This window comes from Canis aureus, chromosome 16, assembly GCF_053574225.1.
Source record: "Canis aureus isolate CA01 chromosome 16, VMU_Caureus_v.1.0, whole genome shotgun sequence".
Taxonomy (NCBI): Eukaryota; Metazoa; Chordata; class Mammalia; order Carnivora; family Canidae; genus Canis; species Canis aureus.
Window position 1 is genome coordinate 23,090,828 of NC_135626.1, and position 22,644 is coordinate 23,113,471.

Here is a 22,644-nt window from a genome sequence, read left to right on the forward strand (position 1 = left end):
GAGTGTAGTATTTTGTTCTAGTTTTCTGGTCTTTGGATCTCACCAGTTTGCTCTCTTTTGTAGGAGAAATCTTTGAATTAAAGGCTGAACTCAATAATGAAAAGAAAGAAAAGAGGAAGGAGGCTGTGAAGAAAGTGATTGCTGCCATGACTGTGGGAAAGGACGTTAGGTAAGGGTAATCACTCCTGCTGTTGGTCACTTTTGACCCATACCCTGTTTGTGGTTTTACTACTTTTCATTTAACTTTCGTAATTGTAGAATCTATAAGAATGGGCTTGTCCCACTGAAAGACCATGAGGAAGTATAGTTGCTTTTACATTAACACCATGACTTAAATTTTTCTGAAGAATGAAACCAGTTTGATTTTGTTGCATAGAGATCTAGCATAAAACCTCCTGAGAACTGGCACAGTTATAGACCTGCTGCTGAAGTAGTTTTAGAAGATAGAAGTGTACTGAGAAGCAGAAGCTCATATGTTCTTTAATCGGTTCAAGCTAGTGTCCTTAACTCTACGATGGTAGATTCAGTTGCTGAATTCAAGATGAAAATCAATGTTAACAAAGTCCATTATGTCTTTTCTCCCCACCTCTGTAATTCAGCCAGACCGTTTGGAAATATGTACGGATTATCCACAGGCCCCCAAGGATTCACAAGATCCTTTCTGGGGGATTTGTGAGGTCAAAGCTATTCTTACACATAGTATTATTTGCTTTTTTCATTGTGTTGACATTTGCATTACTGGTGCCTTAGTGTGAATCAGAGTAGCAGTGTCAAACTGTAACAGTAGTTCTTGTATTTGTCACCACTAATACTTGCAGGAAAAAAGGGCAGTTTCACTTAAGACTACTCTTCATGAAGCATTTAGAATTTATTTTATTAAGTTTTGAACCTTGAGTACAGATCATTTTAATATATGATAAAGTAGGAGTTATCCATAAAGCTCTTCTGTGGCATAGCAAAGTGTGATAGTTGACTTGGAAAAAAGCCCTTGCACAATTGTTTGAAATGGGAACACCATTTTTAAGTGAAGGAATGATTGACAAATTATAGTTAATCAGACTTCAGTATTTGGGGACATTTTCTCAAAAATGAACAAAGTGAACCTGTCACTTTTAGAGAAAAAATTTGACAGTAGATACATTTCGAACTTTAAAGTAAAAATTAGATTGTTGGAAAACTTGTATCTTGCAACATGAGCTTGACAGCTTCCCAGTAATTACAAACTTCTCTAATGAGCTTGGTGGTGAAATTAGTGAATGTATTATTTTCTGTTATATAGATTGTATCATCATTGGGAAGATCTGCATAAACTCAACCAATATTTTCCAAATGACCAATGCATATATCACAAAATTATGGGTAAAAGATCCATTCAAAATAAGTGACAAACGAATAGATTTTAATGCAGTTAATTATTAAAAGTTTGATATGGTTTCAGATTCCACATAGCAACTTTTTTTTTTAAGATTTACTTATGTTATTTGTTTGTTTATTTATTTATTTATTTATTTATTTATTTATTTATTTATTTATTTTTAGGATTTTACTTATTTATTCATGAGAGACAGAGACAGGCAGAGGGAGAAGCAGGCTCCATGCAGGGAGCCCGATATGGGACTCAATCCTCAGTCTCCAGGATCAGGCCCTGGGCTGAAGGCGGTGCTAAACCACTGAGCCACCCGGGCTGCCCCAAGATTTACTTATTTTAAAGCGAGGAAGAGAGCATGAATGTGCAAGCAGGGAAGAGACAGAGGAAGAGAATCTCAAGCAGACTTTCCTCTGAGCACAGAGCCCGATACAGGTCTTGATTCCATGGTCTTGAGATCATGACCTGAGGTGACAGGTGATCATGACCTAAAGCAGACAGTTAACCCACTGAGCCACCCAGGCACCCCTACAACTAACTTTTATGGAACTACCATTTGTGAACTGAAAAAGAAAAGAAAAAGAAAAACAAGGTATTTATCTAGCTTTAATGTATCAAGGAATATCCAGTTAATCTGAAAAAACCGTTAAAATACTCCTCCCTTGGGTGTCTGGGTGCCTCAGTTAGTTAAGTGTCTACCTTTGGCTCAGGTCATGATCCTAGGGTCCTGAGATCGAATCCTGAATTGGGCTCCCTGCTCAGCGGGTGTCTGCTTCTCCCTCTCCTTCTTCCCCTCCCCCTGTTCATTAGCTCTCTCTCTCTCAAATAAAAAAAAAATTCTTCCCTTTTCCGATTAATATATGTATATGATTTTCTTGTACTTCAATTAAAACAATATTCTACAGCAGGTTGAATGCAGGGGCAAATATGAAGATGGAGCTATCTTTGCTTAAACTAGACATTAAGAGATTTGAAAAACGAAAAACAATTTTTTTAAAGATTTTATTATTCATGAGAGACAGAGAGAGGAATGGCAGAGACACAGATCAGAGGGAGAAGCAGGCTTCCTGCAGGGAACCAGATGTGGGACTCGATCCCAGACCCCAGGATCACACCCTGAGCCAAAAGCAGATGCTCAACCACTGAGCCACCCAGGTGAACCAATGTCATCTTAATTATTATTTATTTAAGATTTTATTTATTCATGAGAGACACACAGAGAGAAAGAGAGAGAGAGAGACAGAGACACAGGCAGAGGGAGAAGCAGGCTCCATGCAGGGAACCCAACGCGGGACTCAATCCCGGGTTTCCAGGATCAGGCCCTGGGCCGAAGGCAGTGCTAAACCACTGAGCCACCCGAGCTGCTGTCATCTTAATTTTTAAAAGATAAAAAATGTTTGCAATAAAATGTTTGTTAATATGAAATGCATTTATTATTGTTTTTTAAATATTATATTTATTCATGAGAGAGAGAGGCAGAGACATAGGCAGAGGGAGAAGCAGACTCCTCAAGGGGAGCCCGATACAGGACTGGATCCTGGACCCCATGATCACGCCCTGAGCCAAAGGCAGACGTTCAACCACTGAGCCACCTTGACGTCCCACGTTTATTATTTTAATTTTTTTTTTTTTTTTTTTTTAATGATAGTCACACAGAGAGAGAGAGAGGCAGAGACATAGGCAGAGGGAGAAGCAGGCTCCATGCACCGGGAGCCCGATGTGGGATTCGATCCTGGGTCTCCAGGATCGCACCCTGGGCCAAAGGCAGGCGCCAAACCGCTGCGCCACCCAGGGATCCCCTCACGTTTATTATTTTAAATGGATCGGTGTTTTAAAATATTTCTCAGTTTTAATTCCTGATACCATAAAATATCAGAAGGTATAACCCACATGAACAAAAACTCTTTGGGATCTCAATAATCTTTAGAGTGTAAAGGGTTTCCTGAGACCAGGAAGGTGAGAGCAGCTTCCTCAACCAGATCAGGGGCTCAGGTCGAAACCGTGGCAGTTAGAGACTCCGATATCTTCTTGTGCTTCAGGTGTTGCTGCTCTGAGGTGGTTTTTGTTACTGGAGTTTTGTTTGTTAGCATATACACATTTAGTTCTTAACTTGCTGTTCTGTGACCGTCTATCTCAGAGGTTGGTATACTTTTTCTGGGAAGGGCAAGAGAGGAAATACTTTAGGTGTAGTAATCCAAGAGGCAAAAAAAAAAAAAAAAGTGGAAGATATTATATAGGCAATTATATAACAAAAGAGCAACCAATTTACCACAATTTGTTGATGAAACCTAAGTATAATAATTTCCTACTACAAATCTAATGAGAAGATAGAATTCTTTTGCGGGGGGGTGACACATAATGTTTTGTTTAACTGGGGTCCAAAGTAAATAAGTAAATATTCTCTATCATTAAATCATTAAATGTCCATCTAAAAACCACTTTGAGCTTATGGCTCATGCAAAAGTAGTGGTGGGCTGTATTTCGTGCACAGGTTATAGTTTTCCTACTCTGGATCAATCTAGTCCCTGGTGGGCTATTTTTGCCAAGGAATAAATGTAGCTTGAGAACATCAGTACTGATGAACTGGTGAGTCAACATACTTGATTAGTGGGCTTTGTGTTCTCACCAAGATTACTTCTATAACCTAGAAAAGTTAAACCTCTTTGAGTTTCCTTTTGTATGCTTGGTAAATACTAGTTAATCTGTTAATTGCTAATGATTTATTTTGTGCTTATGCTATCCCACATATCATAATTTAAAAGGATAGTAGATGTTTTTTTAGCCTTCACTGCACTTACTATGTAGTTGGGGAGACCCAAAATTTGAAAAATTAGGGAATAATAAAATACAGTTTTGTGATTAGGTACTAGAATGTGTACATTAAAGGCAATAGGAGTTCTGCAAAAGGGAGATCCAAGTAAATAGGAATAGTTGAGGAACACTTCTTGTAGGAGATGGGATTTGTACTGGGCCTAGATAGCTCAAAGGAACAGAATAAATAAAGATTAGGTATTCGTAGATGATCACATTTCAGTTACTTGCAAGTAACTTCAAGTTCAGTGTTCTGTGGTAGAAATACAATGCGAACCACATACATAATTTTACATTTTCTGATAGCCAAGTTTGAAAAAGGAAAATACAGATGATTTTACTTAATGCAGTATATTTTATATTTTACTTAATGCAGTACATCCAAAGTATCATTTCAGCATGAAATAAATTTAATGAGGTGTTTTATGTTGTATTTTTCTTTTTTTTTTTTAAGATTTTTTTTTTAATTTTTATTTATTTATGATAGTCACAGAGAGAGAGAGAGAGGCAGAGACATAGGCAGAGGGAGAAGCAGGCTCCATGCACCGGGAGCCCGATGTGGGATTCGATCCCGGGTCTCCAGGATCGCGCCCTGGGCCAAAGGCAGGCGCCAAACCGCTGCGCCACCCAGGGATCCCTATGTTGTATTTTTCATAATAAATATTCAAGATCTAATGTGTGTTTTATATATACATCACATTTCGGTTCAGATTGGTCACATTGCCAGTGAGCTACACATGACTAGTGGCTACCATAGTAGAAAGTTGAGGTTTCTAGCTTTATAGGTTGGTACTTAACAGTTTTTACCTCTAGAACTTGTTCTTGATCAAGATCTTCTTGATCTTGTGCAGGTTGTTGGAATTATTCAGGATCTTACATTTGCTAATGTGTCACATTTATTACCAATTTTACAGTTGTTTTGCCCATGAGTTACTCTAGGAAATGGTAAGACATTCATTTTGGGGGAGTGTAATGTTTATTGAATACATGTGCATGAAACTACATTAGGTGTGTATACTCAGGTTAAATGACATTTAGAGCAGAACTCATTGGTTTGTTGGAGATATAGTAGATTCTTTGACTTTGCAAAACATCTTCCTATTTGTAAATAACTTTCTGCTTATTGTGTGTGTGTACAGGAGCCATTACCATGTGACTAGTTATTTCAGTCATTCTCTTTCCTGTAGAGATATATATATAAATATATATATATATAAATATATAAATATATTGATGTTTGCTTTTTCTGTACTTGTAGTAAGCTGTTAAGTTCTTAAAATTCAGGGGCTCCTGGGTGGCACAGTAAGTTAAGCATCTGACTCTTGTTTTCAGCTCCAGTCATGATCTCAGGGTTGTGAGGTCAAGCTCCACCTAAGGCTCAGAGTCTACTTGGGATTCTTTCTCCTTCTCTCTTTGCCCCTCCCACTCGTGCTTGTGCCTGTTCTCTCTCTCTCTCTCTCTCTCTCTCAAATAAATTTTTAAAAAAGTATTTAAAATTTATGTAGTACTTTGATAAAGCCTAGGAGGAAGGTTAATTACCAGTCTCTCCTAAAAAATTATAGTTAACGTGTACTTGAAAAAATACAGCTTATATTTTAAAATCAAATAAATTCATTCCTTCCAAACTAATGATTTGGAGGCCATTCCAAAATAAAGCCACTGTTTGGCTTTATAAGAGAGTAGGAAATCATAAAATGACTTGAACTTTGGAAAAGTGTAAGCTTTTATATCTGAGGACACTGAAATTTTCATTTGTCTGAGTTTGTAATATTAAGAATAAATTCTAGAAGGGAGTCAAGACTTCTTAGAAAAATGACTGGTTTCAGTTTTGAGATTAGAAATGTACAAAGAAATCTTGGTTAGTGAATTGTGTCCTACCAGAAAGTGAGGAGGCTGATGAAAATGCAGGATTACATCACAGGAACTCAGAAGCTAGCTGAGTAAGTTCCCACTGCCCAAGGATAGAATATGAACATTAAAAACGTAGCAGCCATAGTGCTTCGAACCTGCAATATGTAGAATTACTGTTAATTTCTGTGTGTGATAAAGATTGTGCTTTTAAAAAACAAGATTCAAAAAAAAAATAAATAAATACAAATAAAAAACAAGATTCCTAAAGATATGCCCTAAAATATGTATGAAATTACATAATGTCTAGGATTTCGTTAAAAATAATCCAGACTGGGGCTCCTGGGTAGCTCAGTCGGTTAAGTGTGCAATTCTTGATCTCAACTCAGGTCCTGATCTCAGGGTCATGAGTTCAAGTTCTATGTTGGGAAAAAAATCCAGAGCAACTAGGTGGGATAGGGACAGGGGAAGGGATATTGGATTGAGGACATGTATAAAACAAGATTGGACATGTATTAATGCTTCTTTGCAGCTGGGTGATGGATATATTGGGTTCATTATATTGCTCTACTTTTTTTTTTTTTTTTTTAAGATTTTTTTATTTATTCATGAGAGAGACAGAGAGAGAGGCAGAGACACAGGCAGAGGGAGAAGCAGGCTCCATGCAGGGAGCCTGACATGGGACATGATCCCGGGTCTCCAGGATCAGGCCCTGGGCTAAAGGTGACACTAAACCGCTGAGCCACCAGGCTACCCATATTGCTCTACTTTTGTTAGAAAATTTGCTGGGACGCCTGGGTGGCTCAGCGTTTGAGCATCTGCTTTTGTCTCAGGGCATGATCCCGGGATTCAGGATCGAGTCCCACATCGGGCTCCCTGCGAGGAGCCTGCTTCTCCCTCTATCTGTGTCTCTGCCTCCCTCTCTCTCTTGGTGACTCTCATGAATAAATAAATAAACTTAAAAAAAATTTTTGCTAACAATGAAAAGTTTCTTAAATCTATTTTATTTTTTATTTTTATTTTTTTTTAAAGATTTATTTATTTATGATAGACAGAGAGAGAGAGAGAGGCAGAGACACAGGAGGAGGGAGAAGCAGGCTCCATGCCGGGAACCCGACATGGGACTCGATCCCGGGACTCCAGGATTGCGCCCTGGGCCAAAGGCAGGCGCTAAACCGCTGAGCCGCCCAGGGATCCCCTTAAATCTATTTTAGAGATCTTCTTGGGTCTTGTACTACAGTTTCCTTAGAAATTGAGATCAGTGTTAATTGTTATCACTGTGGGGACATACTTCTTTGCATCAGATCACTTTGTAAAGGCTATTTCTCCATATTCTATCCAATAGCTTGGCACCAACATCTATTCATTTTCCTTTTCTTTCTTCTCTTCTCAGCTCTCTTTTTCCAGATGTAGTGAACTGTATGCAAACCGACAACCTGGAATTAAAGAAGCTTGTTTATCTCTATTTGATGAACTATGCCAAGAGTCAGCCAGACATGGCCATCATGGCTGTCAACAGCTTTGTGAAGGTAACATTTCCACCCCTAGGAACTCAAGACCAGTCTCGTCTACCTCAAGTAGGCTTTTCAGGAAGTATTGTTTGATGTAGGTAATGTCTGCATTGCAAATAAGCAACCTCTGTTGCAAAAGAGAGCCTCTAGAGAAGTACTGGCAGTGACTATGAGTGTTCAGGTTTTTAAGCATTCTTTATGCCAGCATTTGTCATCCAGTTCAAACCATATGGAGAGCCTTCTGTTAGCTGGTTTTGGTGCATCCTTGCCAGATGGGAGAAGAAAGCCAGAAGAAACCTTCCCAGGCTGACAAAGGTTAGGCGTATCATTGAAGTTTCAGTAACCTGGGTTTTATCTATTTATCATGGGGAAAATTAAGCTTATGGGTCAGAAGTAGTAGAAACTCAAGGAGTAACTACTTCTGTTTTTACTTAATAGGTCTTAACACCCATTTTTTTTTTTTATTCTGGAAACTTCCAAACATATTCAAGTAGAGGGAATAGTATTCTAAATCCCTAAATCCCCATCTTGTAGTTTCAGTGGTTACCAGCCCGTGACAAGTCTTTTTTTTTTTTTCCTTAGGATTTTATTTATTTATTTGAGAGAGAGTGCACAAGCCGTGGGAGGAACAGAGGGAGAGAGGGAAGGAGATTCTCAACTGAGCAGGAAGCAGGACCCTGGGATCATGACCTAAGCTGAAGGCAGATGCTTAAGCACCCAGGCACCCCAACCCATGACCAATCTTATTTATTCTCCCTATACATGCTTTCCTGACTCCCACTCCTCCTAATGGATAATTTTAAAGCAGATTCCAAACATAAAGATGAAAAATCATTTCATCCTTGTAAGATCTCCTTTTAAGATTTATTCATTTGGAAAAAAAAAAAAAAAGATTTATTCATTTGAGAGAGCAAGAAAGTGAATGCATGTGCAGGGTTGGGGATATTTGCAGACTGACTCGGGAGTGGTACGCGTTTTTCCAATTCCTCATTTTTTTCCTGTTGTTAAGGCACATACAGTAACAGCCATGGTGATGGTAATACCAGTTGACTTCTGCCTCACCCTGGAATGAATACTACTGGGCATTTCTTCATTGTGTTTGTAAAATAGTTAAATGAATTCCTAACCTAAGCTCTTAAATAGGCAATTAAGATTTGTACTTAGGAAACAATAGTATGGGGGATTAGTGTCTGATACAGAGTGTAACTGGAAGCTTACATAAAGGAAATGTTCTTCTGAGGCTTGTATAAACTAGACTGTTTACTTTTTAGTCACCATGTATACCTGTAGTTGTCAATGATTTTTTTCTTTTTTTCTTCTTCCTCTTCCTCTTTTTCTTTTTTCTCTCCTCTCTCTCTCTCTTTCTCTTTCTTTCTCTCTTTCTCTCTTTCTCTCTTTCTCTTTCTTTTTAGGATTGTGAAGATCCCAATCCTCTAATTCGGGCCTTGGCAGTCAGGACCATGGGGTGCATCCGGGTGGACAAGATTACAGAATATCTCTGTGAGCCTCTACGCAAGTGCTTGAAGGATGAAGATCCCTATGTTCGGAAAACAGCAGCAGTTTGTGTGGCAAAACTCCATGATATCAATGCCCAAATGGTGGAAGATCAGGGATTTCTGGATTCTCTGCGGGATCTCATAGCAGATTCAAATCCAATGGTAATAAGCTTCTGCTTTTATAGAGAGCAGTACTTAAAATGCATCCCTTTAAAAAGAATGTTTATTTTATTTTTTTAAGATTATTTATTTATTTATTCATGAGAGACACAGAGAGAGACAGAGGCAGAGACACAGGCAAGAGAGAGAAGCAGACTCCATGCAGGAAGCCCAATATGGGACTCCATCCTGGGTCTCCAAGATCACGCCCTGGGCCGAAGATAGCGCTAAACCTCTGAGCCACCGAGGCTTTCCTAAAAAGCATGTTTATTTTTATTTTAAAAATTTTTAAAGATTTATTTATTTATTTATTCATGATAGACAGAGAGGCAGAGACACAGGCAGAGGGGGAAGCAGGCTCCATGCCGGGAGCCCACGCAAGACTCGGTCCCGGGACTCCAGGATCATGCCCTGGGCCAAAGGCAGGCACCAAACCGCTGAGCCACCCAGGGATCCCCTAAAAAGCATATTTAAAACAAATCTTGTCTCTGGGATATTGAAACAGATTAGCTATGAGAAACATGAATTCTGTGTGTCCCTCAGATTATGTCTCACACATTAGTTGTTTTCTCAAGTGAAAACCAAGTGCTACTAAAATACGGGGGTCTTAAAGCAAACCTTTGTATCATACCTACCCCTGTGTTTGCTCAGAAACCTTGGCTCTTTAATAATTTTTTGAGTTTTACCTTAAATTTATATATATTTATATATATATGTATATATATATATTTTTTTTTTTATTCATTCATGAGAGACACACAGAGAGAGGCAGAAACATCGGCAGAGGAGAAACAGGCTCCCTGCAGGGAGCCTGATGCAGAACTGTATCCTAGGACCCCAGGATCACATTCTGAACCGAAGGCAGATGCTCAACCGCTGACCCACACAGACGTCCCTATATCAGTTTTTTTAAAGATTATTTCTTCAGACGTTTGTGGTCTTTTCTGGTGTGGGAGTAGAAACAAAGTTTTATTTATTGCCTAATTATTGTAATGCATTCTTATACAGGAAAATTCTAAGACAAAATTCTTTTTGACAATTAACATTCTAAGTGTTTGGCAGCTAGAACATAACACTTTAAAGTTTGAGGACCTTTTATTTCTCTTACTAATATTTTTAACTTTGTCCGTATAATGAAGGGGAGAAAGTCCCAAGTGGTCTGTTGACTCTGCTAGTAACTGGAGCTCATTTGAATGGAGTGATTGATTACTAGGTGCCATTATTGAGAAGATGGAGGAATAAGGCCTCCCCTTTTTGCCTAATGCACTATTTACTTGGAGGTGAATAACTTTGAGTTAATCACTGGATAACCTCTGAATGCTTTCTTTGTTGTTGAACTTTTTGAAATAGAGTTGGAATTTGCCTTGAAATAGACATTGTCTCTTACTTGCAAATCATGTGCTCAGATCTCTGCTTTAATATTTCATCTGGTTCATCTTATTCTTTGAATAGCCTTGGCTTTTATTATCTTTCAAGTTTAGCATCAAGGTCAAGGGATGAAGAAAACCACGTTTTGTTTTGTTTTGTTTTAAGGTACTGTGGTACCTATCATTAGGAATCTTTTAGCCATGGGATGCCTGGGTGGCTCAGCGGTTGAGCACCTGCCTTTGGCCCAGGGTGTGATCCTGGAGTCCGGGGATGGAGTCCTGCATCGGGCTCCCTGCATGAAGCCTGCTTCTCTTTCTGCCTGTGTCTCTGCCTCTCTCTCCCTCTGTGTCTCTCATGAATAAATAAATAAAAATCTTAAAAAAAAAAATCTTGTAGCCACCTTCCAGGCACAGAAGCTGGTGCAGGTATATATGTGCTTAAACCATGACTTCTGATAGGTATCACCACCAGCATTAGAAGATTCAACCTTTCTTTTTTTCCCTCGAGTAAGACCATGTGGCACTTTTTTTTTTTTTTTTAATTCCATAAGGAAAGATACAAGGCATTAGTATCTATTTTATAGAATGTTTAGCTGGTCCCAAGTTGTGTTTTGGTGTTGCTTTTGAGTCACTCTTACCCTGAGCCACTGTCTTTGAAATTTTCTACTTGAGGACAAATGAGAAGATAATAAGTGTTTGGGCTCCATGCTCCAGGTTTCAGGCTTCCAAATAAACAGGATATCATGCAATCCATGGAAACTTGTTAAATACCCAGTGGGGCTAACAATGTGAGGTGAAAATGAATTATAACTCATATAGGTATTTCCAGTTTAGGGAGAAAAAGGCATCTTTGCAATAATGTAAATTTCTTGAAATAGAACCTGTAAAATTAGATGGTCAGGGATAGGGGCTAACTGATGGTTTAATAAAGAATTTTTGTTCGTTTGTTTGGTACCCAAGCGCTTAGATTTTTGTCCAGTTGAGAGGATGGAAGGATTCTGGAACAAGCCTAATTTGACCTATTTTAAGTTTTTATTGTGGAGGAAGGACTGGTTTTTGTCCAGCCCACCATATTCTCAAGTAATATATGTGTTTATACATATGTTTACTTTTTATTATTGGAATTTTCAAACGTATTCAAACTTAGAGTGACTAAATGAAAACAATAGATAAATAAAATGAGCCCATTTATCATCATCTGTTGTCCCCCGTTTCATACTTACACATATGTGATTTAAACAGGCAACACATCAATGGGTCTCTTTGAATGTAATAAAACACTATAATAAACTATAATACTCTTAAAATTTCTTAACCTGTTTTTACAAATCAGGAGGTGATTTGGAGAGATTTTCACAATTATCTTTGAGAAAGCTTTAGAGAAAATTTAAGATTACTTGGTAGATTTTGAGAAACTTTCAGGAATGACTTATTTTACTGTCTTTATTGTTGATTTTTCTAGAGCACATATCAGCATTATTGTTGGACCTATTGCCCTCCAAATAGAAAATCTTTCTGATTCTTGTCAGATTTTTTTGTCAGTAGCAGAATTTTCCCGATATTGTTTCCCTAGTATTGTTCCACCGAGCTCTAGCAAAGTGTACAGAGTGCAAAATTTAAGGTGGTACTCATATTTAGGCGTCACCTCTATACCTGCACAAGCCTGAAAGTGGAATGCCTCCTTAAATTTGTGCCTTGCTTGCCCTACTCTTGCCCTGGCCTTAGATTCAAATCATTTTTTGAGCTCTTCATGCTTGTTTTAGTAAAGAATTGAAAAGCTTGGGTTAAAATATACATGCCTGCTTTTGATCTTGAACCTGTACTCTTCATCTCTACTGTATGTCCTGCTTTTTACCAAAAAGCCTTACCACTGGCATTTAGACCACTGATTTTCCTTTTTTTATCAGCCGGGTCAAATGCTGTTTATAGGAAACAGATGAGTGCATGAATGTACAGTACAGTAGCTCAAACACCTGAGAAATTCCTAAGGTTTCTGATGACCAGGTGTCATTAGGAAAAAGGGAATTTATTTATTTATTTATTTATTTATTTATTTATTTATTTATTTATTTAATATTTTATTTATTCATTCATGAGAGACAGAGAGAGAGAGAGAGGGGCAGAGACACAGGCAGAGGGAGAAGCAGGCTCCATGCAGGGAGCCCGAAGTGGGACTCAATCGGGTCTCCAGGATCACACCCTGGGCTGAAGGTGGCACTAAACCGCTGAGCCACCTGGGCTGCCCTGAAAAAGGGAATTTAAATGTAATTGCGTACTATGCCAGGTAGATGCTTTTAGGTATATTACATAGTTCTCATATCTTCCCAGTGAAGTGGAGGGTATTCCATGTTAGAGATCAAAAAATGTCTGCTCAGGCCATTTTCCCAAAATCAGACTGCTGGTAACGTAGCCAGGATCTTGACCTAGTTCTGAATCCCAACACCCATTACTGGTCACTGCCTTCATGGATGTATGTATGTATGTGACAGGGTGTAGGTGTGTATATTTACACATATACCTGTAGAACAGTTCATTTTCTTGAAATGGTTAAGATTTTGAACATATGGAAGTCTTTATCTGTCTTACTATGGAAGTGCTGTCCTCTTACTGTGATGATGGGCATGAGTCCTCTCTTCTTGCTCCTGAGGAGTAATTTTGCCCCACTTTTGCAGTTGTTCCGCATGGTGGCAGCACTGCACCAGCAAGTATTAGAATCTCTCACAAAACTTAAAATGAACATTTCCAGGGGGTTCTGCCTTGGGAATTTTCTTAGTGCATTTCAGGTCATCCTACATGTGAGAGCACTAGAACACCTGCAGAAGCGACTTTGAAATCTGAGAGTAAAATGTTGATCAAGATCTGAATTTTTTGCGGGTTATTTTGACCTTCAGGCTGATTCCTGGGGCTACTTGCTGCAAGTGATAGAACTTTAGTGTGTTCTCATTCCCCTTCTGTGGGGAATCACGCCTCATTTTCCTGCAGTTATACCCTTTATATCATAGCGGACTTTCAGTGAAATACTATTTAAAGGAGAAAAGGTAGGCTTTGAAGTAAAAACATTTTTTGTTAAAATCTAGCTCAACTTCCTTTTTGTTTCCTCTTCTGCTGAATGAGGGGAACCATTGTAGAAAAGTGTTGGGAGTATTTATTGAGCTGTTGCATAAGAAGCATGTATTTAGGTACTTGGCTCATGGGAGCCCGAGAGTAATGGCTCCTGCTGGGTAATCATGAAGTAGACATTAGGCAAATGTTAACATTATTGCTACAATAGTAGCTTCAAATGTCCTGATTCCTTTGATAGCTGTACAAATTCATACAGTACAATCTACTTTGAGAGAATTAGAGCCAAATTTATTTTCAGACACAGATTTTATTATTCGTTATTTTGAAAGTTAACCTGTATTCAGAATGAGAAACCACTTTGGAGCTACAGAAAAATAGCTCCCACATTTCTTCACAGATGTCAGAATTTTTTTAACTTCCACTAAGTGTATATTTACAAAAAAAAAAAATGGACTTTTGGGTGATAGTGACTATTCTGTAGCATTTTGCCCACACATTAGGATTTTCCTTTCTATATTTATATATATATATATATATTTTCTTCTAAGGCATTTGAGGCATTCTGACTTCAGTTAATATGTTCATGACAGAGTCTGCTGCTCCAGAGACTGACTCAACAGCCCCACCGAGCAGTTTGCTTTAGTTTGTGAACTCTGTTCTCCTGAGTACTGTTGGCCTAGGGACTTTGCCCCTTTGATTTCTATCTTCCAAGCCTTCTCAGTTCTGCTTCCATTACTCAGAGAGCTGCCCCTTGGAAGCCTCTCTTCCACTGCTCTGCCTCCCACCAAAGCACAAATTACTAAATAAGTAAAAAACCTGTTTGTATTTGTTGAGTGTTCTGAACAAGTCGTATATTCTCAGAATAGCCTGTTTGTCCCACAATAGCATTTAGCAAAGGTTCTGGCTAAAACCACCAGCTTCTTTTAATTGGAACTGATTCTGGAAAGTTGTTTTATAAAAACTAACCTCTTCTCAGAAAATGTATTTTAACTGTGTGCTAGCCAGCTGTTGGTTTTTAAGCCTTCTAGGAACTTCCCTGGTATAATCTGAAACCAGCCCCCTTGAATTGGAAGGCAGAGAGATGAAAGAGGTGGAATACTACAGATCGGTAGATGGCACTTCTAATAAGCAAAGAGAGCTTACACACAAGGCTTGTCTTGGGTGGCAGCAGGACAGTGTGGATGCCTGGGACCTGCCTGTCAAATCTTAAAAGTTTATAAAGAGGCCCTAACTGGCTTCCGTCATGTATACCATGCAGGTGAAAGTAATGGAACCCCGTTCTAAGGATGGGCATAGGATGAGAAACCTCTAAGGGCTGGGTTCCAGTTCACAGGTCATTTGGCAGTCACATCTTTTCAGTGATCATCTCCAACACCAGCATGTGGAAGCAGCGTAGTATTATGGCAGTGGTTGTCAACTGGGAGCAGTGTTGCTTCCTAGGGGACATCTGGCAATATGCAATATGTGGAAACACTTTTTTGGTTGTCACAACTAATGGGAGGGGTGCTACTGGCATCTAGTAGGTAGAGTCCAGGGATACTTTAAACATTCTACAATGTACAGGACAGCCCCTTATAGCAAATAGTCACCCATCCCCAAATTTAGTAGTGCTAAGTTGCAAAAATTTGGATTATGGAAATAGCATATGGCCTTCTGGGCCAGAGTGGCTGCTCACTAGAAACGTTGCCTTGAGCAAGTTATTTAAAATGAGCTTCAGTTTCCTCATCTGTAGAATGAATGTAATGATGCCTGTTTTACCAATTATTTCGAATACGAAGGAGTAATTTAAAATAGTGCCTGATATTTGGTAAATAACTATTGAGGAACAGAGCTAACATTGCATACTTTCTGATCATTATAATTTTTTTTATTTAGGACTTAGAAAGTTGTGGTTTGTCATCAGTCTGAGATGATACATATTGAAAAACTCAAGTCTCTAGATGACTTTGTAAATGCGAGGATTTTTATCAGAATATACATGATGTTGGGACTCCTGGGTGGCTCAGTGGTTGAGTGTCTGCCTTTTGCTCAGGGCGTGATCCTGGATCAAGTCCTGCATTGGGCTCTCTATGGGAAGCCTGCTTCTCCCTCTACCTATGTCTCTGTCTCTCTCTCTCTCTGTCTCTCATGAATAAATAAATAAATCTTAAAAAAAAAATAAATGATGTCCTGTGGGCTATGTTAAATTTTCTATTAAAGATAGATCTAAAACACATAGAAAAACTTAATGACCTCACTTAATTTACTACTTTATATGACTTGTTATTCCTAAATGTATATTAATAAGTAGGGTATACATTTCATATATATTAAAATCTCATACATAAATGAGAAATGCATAATGCTCTTCATGCCAAAAGTCCATAAAGGAGTTCTAGAGCTTGGTACAATATTAGGCATGTGTGAAAGTGTCAGTATGTGGTAGGCACTTAATAACCAGTAATGTGGGGATCCCTGGGTGGCGCAGCGGTTTGGCGCCTGCCTTTGGCCCAGGGCGCAATCCTGGAGACCCGGGATCGAATCCCACGTCGGGCTCCCGGTGCATGGAGCCTGCTTCTCCCTCTGCCTGTGTCTCTGCCTCTCTCTCTCTCTCTCTAACTATCATAAATAAATAAAAAATTTTTAAAAAATTAAAAAAAAAATAACCAGTAATGTGGGAGGTAATATGTGCAGTCTGTCTGGGTTCCCCCAAGTGAGTAATGTTATATTTGGTACTAATGGAGTATCTACTATTAATTTCTGCAGAAATGGAGTAAGTAGACTCATTGCTTGGATATGAGGCTTACTGCCCAGCTCTCGAATTTCCCTGATCCATCTGAATGCTTTTTTGTTTCTCCTTACAAGGGAACCAAATGTTTTTGTTTTCCTTTATAATAAACTCTGGAAATCTTTCTGTAATTCTCACTTCTTTTAAAAAATTCATTCTCAATTTTTATTTTATCAGTTATTACCAACTTACAGGTTTGTTTGCTTTTTTTAAGATTGTATTTATTCATGAGAGACACACAGAAGCAGAGACACAGGCAGAGGGAAAAGCAGTCTCCTTGCAGGAAGCCTGATGTGGGACTCAGTTCCAGGACTCCAGGATCACTCCCTGAGCCGCAGGCAGGCGCTCAACCGCTGAGCCACCCAGGCATCCCCAGGGTTTTTTTATAAGCTCATTTGTGGAGGAATAATTCTAGATTTACAGAAAAGTTGCAAAGATAGTACAGAAAGTTTGCATATACTCTTCACTCAGTTTCACTTCATGTTAACATCTTACATAACCATGGCACATTTGTCAAAACTAAAAATTAGCATTGGTACATTATTATTAACTAAAGTACAGATTTTATTTGAACTTCACCTGTTTTAACACAAATGTCCTTTTGCTATTCTAGGATTCAGTCCAAAATACCAAATTGCATTTAATCACTTCTTTTTATAAAGAGTTGACTCACTCTGTATGAAAAGTATCTAAAAAACAGAAAAGTTCTTTGTAATTATGAAATGGTATTTTCTCCTCAGTACCATATAACATAGTGGTTAGACTCTTGAGTCAAAAAGACTTGGGTTTGTATCCTGGTTCTGTCATTTCTCAGCTCCCTAAGCTTTTTAGTATCCTCATCTACAAAGTGGAAGTAGTAAATAATCCTTCTATCATAGGATCGTTGTGAACATTGAAGGATAGAGGGCTTGCATAGCACTTAATCTTGACCGTGGTAGAGATGAAGCCCTTTATAAGATAACTGCCATTTATGGTCCATATTGTATAGTCATTATGGAGTTGGATATTAATAATTTTAGAAGGGTTAATCTTTTTTTTTTTTAAGATTTATTTATTTATTCATGACAGACACAGAGATTGAGAGAGAGGCCGAGACACAGGAGGAGGGAGAAGCGGGCTCCATGCCGGGAGCCCGATGTGGGACTCGATCCCGGGACTCCAGGATCGCGCTCTGGGCCAAAGGCAGGCGCTAAACCGCTGAGCCACCCAGGGATCCCCAGAAGGGTTAATCTTTCAATTGCAAACTTATTTTTAAAAGATTTAACTTTTTAATATATGTTATTTAAAGGTGGACATTTATTTTAGGGTAATTTTTTTAAGCAATATTGTATTTATAATATTACAAAATACATTATAATGAGATAATAGATTATATAAAGGATATGTACATATGTTATAAAACTATCAAACCAACTGAAGGAATGATGAAATTATTCAGCATATATTTATCTTTCAGACAGTAGGCTGTGAGATGAGATTAGGGGAAAGCACACAGCTTAGTAGTATGCTCCATACTTGCCTTGCTTACTGAATGTTCTTTACTCATTTACAATATTATATAAAGAAAACATTTCTTAAGATATGGTTTAAAAAGGCAGCACATGGGCAGCCCGGGTGGCTCAGTGTTTTAACGCTGCCTTTGGCCCCGGGCGTGATCCTGGAGATCCGGGATGGAGTCCCACGTCGGGCTCTCTGGATGGAGCCCACTTCTTCCTCTGTCTGTGACTCTGTGCCTCTCTGTGAGTCTCTCATGAATAAATAAACAAAATGCCAAAAAAAAGACAGCACAATAATTGGTTACTTTGTTGCCTCAGTGCTGTAACAGAATAGCAGAGAGGAGATTGGGTGGCTCATACACAAACATAGATTTCTCAAGGTGCTAGAGGCTGGATGTCCATGGCCCAAGCACCTGCAGATTTGGTGTCTGGTGGAAGCCCACTTCCTGGTTCAGAGACAGCTGCTTTCTTCTTGTGTCTCCCACATGGCAGCTCTGTGGGCTGGGTTATTTTTTATAAGGGCGAAAATCCCATTCATGAGAGCTAAACCTTCGTGACCTCATCACCTCTTTAGGGTAATTCTGATGGCGGTTTACCCACAAATGAACCTAGGTGTAATTACAGTGTTGCTTACTGCATCATTGCAGAATTACTTTTAGAAGATAATTATTCAAGGATATACCTTTAAAGCAGTTTTCATCAGCAACTTCTTGAAAATTGGATCTCTTGTACATAGTGCCCCAAAAGATCACAGCTCATCCCTTTCTTAGTGTCCCCTTTAAGATGATCTCAAGGCGTTTACTGTGGCAAAGAATTACTTTACTCTCAAAAAGGATAACAAGGGGCACCTGGGTGGCTCAGTCAGTTAAGCATCTGCTTTTGGCTCAGGTCATGATCTCAGTATCCTGGGATGGAGTCTGGCATGGGCATTGGGCTTCCTGCTCAGCGGGGAGCCTGCTTCTCCCTCCAGGGGCTCTCCCTGGTTGTGCTCTTTCTCAAATAAATGATTAAAAAATCTTAAAAAAAAAAAAAAGGCTAATAAGTGGTATAATAATAGATTTTTTGTTTTGTTCATGCTGCAGCTTGCTCTGGTGTAATTTTAGGGTCTGTGGGCCAAGTAACTGGTTATTAGTGCCTTTTGTCTGCTTATAAATATCTACTTGTAGTGTCTTGGCTTTGAGAATACTTGCATTTTCTCAGGCCATAATTTTTTTTTTAAGATTTTATTTATTCATGAGAGACACACAGAGACATAGGCAGAAGGAGAAGTAGGCTCCCTATAGGAGCTTGATGCAGAACTCTGTCCCAGGATCCTGGGATCATTACCTGAGCCAAAGGCAGATCCTCAACCACTGAGCCACCCAGGTGCCCCTGCAGACCACATCTTAAATCACTTTAAGTAATGAATTTTACTGAGTCTTATTCATAAATTTTGTTACCATGTATTCAGACCTTCTGGTCATAGTGAGCTGTGTTGACAACTTCCTTATTCCTGGGAAGATGAGGGGGGACAGTGGCACATTATAGAATGTTAACATGGTTGGCATTTTATCTCTTGGCTTCCTGGACGTTTATTAAAGTATGAGCTCTCAGTTTTTTTTTTTTTTTAAGATTTTATTCATTCATGACAGAGAGAGAGAGGCAGAGAAACAGGCAGAGGGAGAAGCAGGTTCCATGCAGGGGGCCCCACGTTGGACTTGATCTCGGGTCTCCAGGATCACGCCCTGGACTGAAGGCAGGCACTAAACTGCTGAGCCACCCAGGCTACCCTCGGTTTTACTTATTTGAGGGGAAAAAAATTAACTGGTACCACGTAGTCACTGTGTCCTTAAGGAGCCAATAATGATTAAAACATGCTGAGGACAAATACATGTTGCCCTGTGCTTTTACGCATCATTTGGGGCAGCTCCATGAAGGAGAAAGGGAGATTCCTAATGTTGCTGATTTTTAGTCGGATAAAAGTATACACCACCTGTATATTTCAGCATAATAGTTTTGGTCAGCTATTTTGCTTTTACTTGATTTAATGGTCTTTAGGGAGGCAGCCCTGATGGCTCAGCAGTTTAGCACCGCCTTCAGCCCACGGCATGATCCTGGAGACCCAGGATCGAGTCCCACATCAGGCTCCCTGCATGGAGCCTGCTTCTCCCTCTGCCTCTGTCTCTGCCCCCCCCCCCCCCCGCTGTGTCTCATGAATAAATAAATAAAATCTTTAAAGAAAATTGTCTTTAGAGGTACCAGCCAAAAGGATGATAAATTGAACAGGAAAACTGAAGTATAAATCTGCTTTGATTGTGTGACCTTGAAGGTCGTTGCTGGAAATGAAAGTCTTCTAAATAGTAATTTGTTAATAGGAAGTCACTGTACTGGAAAATGATCTCTGCTTTGGGTTCTGTGGCTATAGAAATGAAGGTGCAGGATGAAAGTCATTCAAAGGGACAGGGAAATGGGTGAGAGATCTCTCATAAAGGAGCTTCTGTCTGTGACACTCTAGTTTTTGTATAGATCTAGATTTCTCTTCTAGAGTTCTTTTTTACAGGATCATTTTTATTTTGACCATACCTGCAGCTCTTGATTGCTTCTTAAAAAAAAAAAAAAAAAATGAGGTCAAATTTATGTCCTCACAATTGGTGAATATCAGATAGTTGTAGCTTATAAATCAGATTTTATAGCTGGATAGTAAATCTTGCCTCTTGAAGTGATGTCAGGATATGATTATCTCTGAAATATATAAAGTAGAAGAATACATTTTTCTCCTTGTATAAATCTGCATGTCACTTTTGCTTGGAAATAATGTTTTGATTATTTCCTTCCCCAGGTCTGATTTTTCTTTTCCTTTCTCCCAGCTGAAGTTCTTAGCTCTTGGCACTTCTGTAAATGCTAAAGGCAGAGTAATTAGCACTCAGAAACTAGAATCAAAACACAAACCCTGAGTTCATATTCAAGCACTCTCCCTTTCTAGTTGTGTTGACTAAGCAAGGCACTAACTTCTCTAAACTGATTTATGAATTCATTGTTAAACCTTGTTTCCTTGGGGCACCTGGGTAGCTCAATCGATCAAAGCATCTGAGTCTTGATTTTATCTCAGGTCATGATCTCAGGGTCCTGGGATCGAGTCTTGCATTGAGCTTTGCCCTCAGCAGGGTGTCCGTTTGAGATTCCCTCTCCCTCTGCCCTGGTCCTTGCTTGCACACGCTCACTCCCAAATCAATCTCTTAAAAAAAAAAAAGTGCCTTTTTCCTTATTTGTAATAGGTGGATTTTGATAGCAACTACCTCAGAGTTGCTGTGAGGATTAGTGGCACATAGTAAGTGTTCGATATGTTTTAGGAACTAGTGTCTTTTATCTTTGTGCAGCCTTCTCTGTTAGGTTTAGTATAAAGTAAATCACAAATTGCTTACCTTAAACTCAGCAGACTCCAAGGGTCCATAAGGAACTATCACATTGAAGAGAATTCTGTAGTCAAGACAGAAAGATTTGTCTACTATGGGATGTGATTTTATATGTATTTAAATACATGTGCTTTTTGTAAATAAGTATATAGGTGTTTATGTTTAATATTATGTATGAAATATATTAGGTCTAGAGTGGTGGGGTAGGGAGGAGGAATGTTTAGTTCAGTCTCCCCCAGAAATACCTTAATTGGAAGACAAGATGAATAAAAAAAATTTTTTTTACGGCATGTATGTTTTCCTTTGTACCCTAGATGCCAACTTTTTGTGAATCAGCTAATGTACTGAGAAAACTCATTTAAGAAATCCTATTTATAAATCCATTTTTAAGCAAAACTTCTTTAGAAACTCTTCTGGGTACATGGTTGGCTCAATCAGTGGAACATGCTACTCTTAGGGTTATGAGTTCGAGCCCATATTGGGAGTAGAGATTTCTTTTTTTGTTTGTTTGTTTTTTGGGAGGGGGCGTAGAGATTTCTTAAAATCTTAAAAAAAAATCTTTATTGAGAACTGTAGGGTCTTTTTGAAATTTTAGTTAAAAGGCTATTATTCTTTTCTGGCAGTGTTTCTTAAGAGAAACTAGAGATTTCTAGGGGAGAAATGTGCATGTGATTCTTACTCAAATTCAAAGTGATAGTTCAAGTGAAAGAGATATAACTTTTGTTTTAACATATGGGTGTATCAGGGCAGTTACTGCAAGGGTTCAATTTGCACTTGGTGATACTAAATTATCCTTTAGAGAAGTCTTTTGGAAAGAGAAAGTAAATCTTAAATTTCTTTTTTTTTTTTTAAGATTTATTTATTTATTTATGGGAGACACAGGCAGAGGGAGAAGCAGGCTCCCTGCAGGGAAGCCCTATGGGGGACTTGATCCCACATTCCAGGATCATGCCCTGAGCCAAAGGCAGACGCTCAACCACTGACCCACGCAGGCATCCCAAATCTTAAGTTTCAATCTATTATTTTTAAAGTTTATTTTTAGAAACAGATGATGTATGTGCTATATACATAGTACACAATTCCAAAGAAACAGAGCATAAACGTTGACGAGTGAGTTGTCCTGTGTACCCTAACTACCCAGTTTCTGTTTTGAAGTCAGTATGTTTTCTCTACTTCAGATTCAGTGTGACTGCTTATTGTAGGCTCCCATTAGGCTGAGGGAAACATAGTTTAGTGACCAGGAGAACACTAAGCGGTCCCTACAGGCCCACCATAGTATGTTTCTGAAACCATAACCTCCTGTGAGGATTAGGAGATGAAAGTGAAAAGATAGAACAGAAGGAACTTGAAGAGAGGAACAGTAGAATT

General features: G+C 38.8%; 1 protein-coding gene across 1 annotated transcript in view; it reads left to right on the forward strand.

Moving 5' to 3' along the window:
- The window catches only part of AP2B1 (adaptor related protein complex 2 subunit beta 1), a 131,746-nt gene that overhangs the window by 11,979 nt on the left and 97,123 nt on the right, over positions 1–22,644 (forward strand). Inside the window, exons 3-5 of the mRNA XM_077852219.1 lie at positions 64–169; positions 7,419–7,554; positions 8,949–9,194. Of these exons, the coding sequence (XP_077708345.1) occupies positions 64–169; positions 7,419–7,554; positions 8,949–9,194 (488 nt within the window). The remainder of the gene's footprint in view (positions 1–63; positions 170–7,418; positions 7,555–8,948; positions 9,195–22,644) is intronic.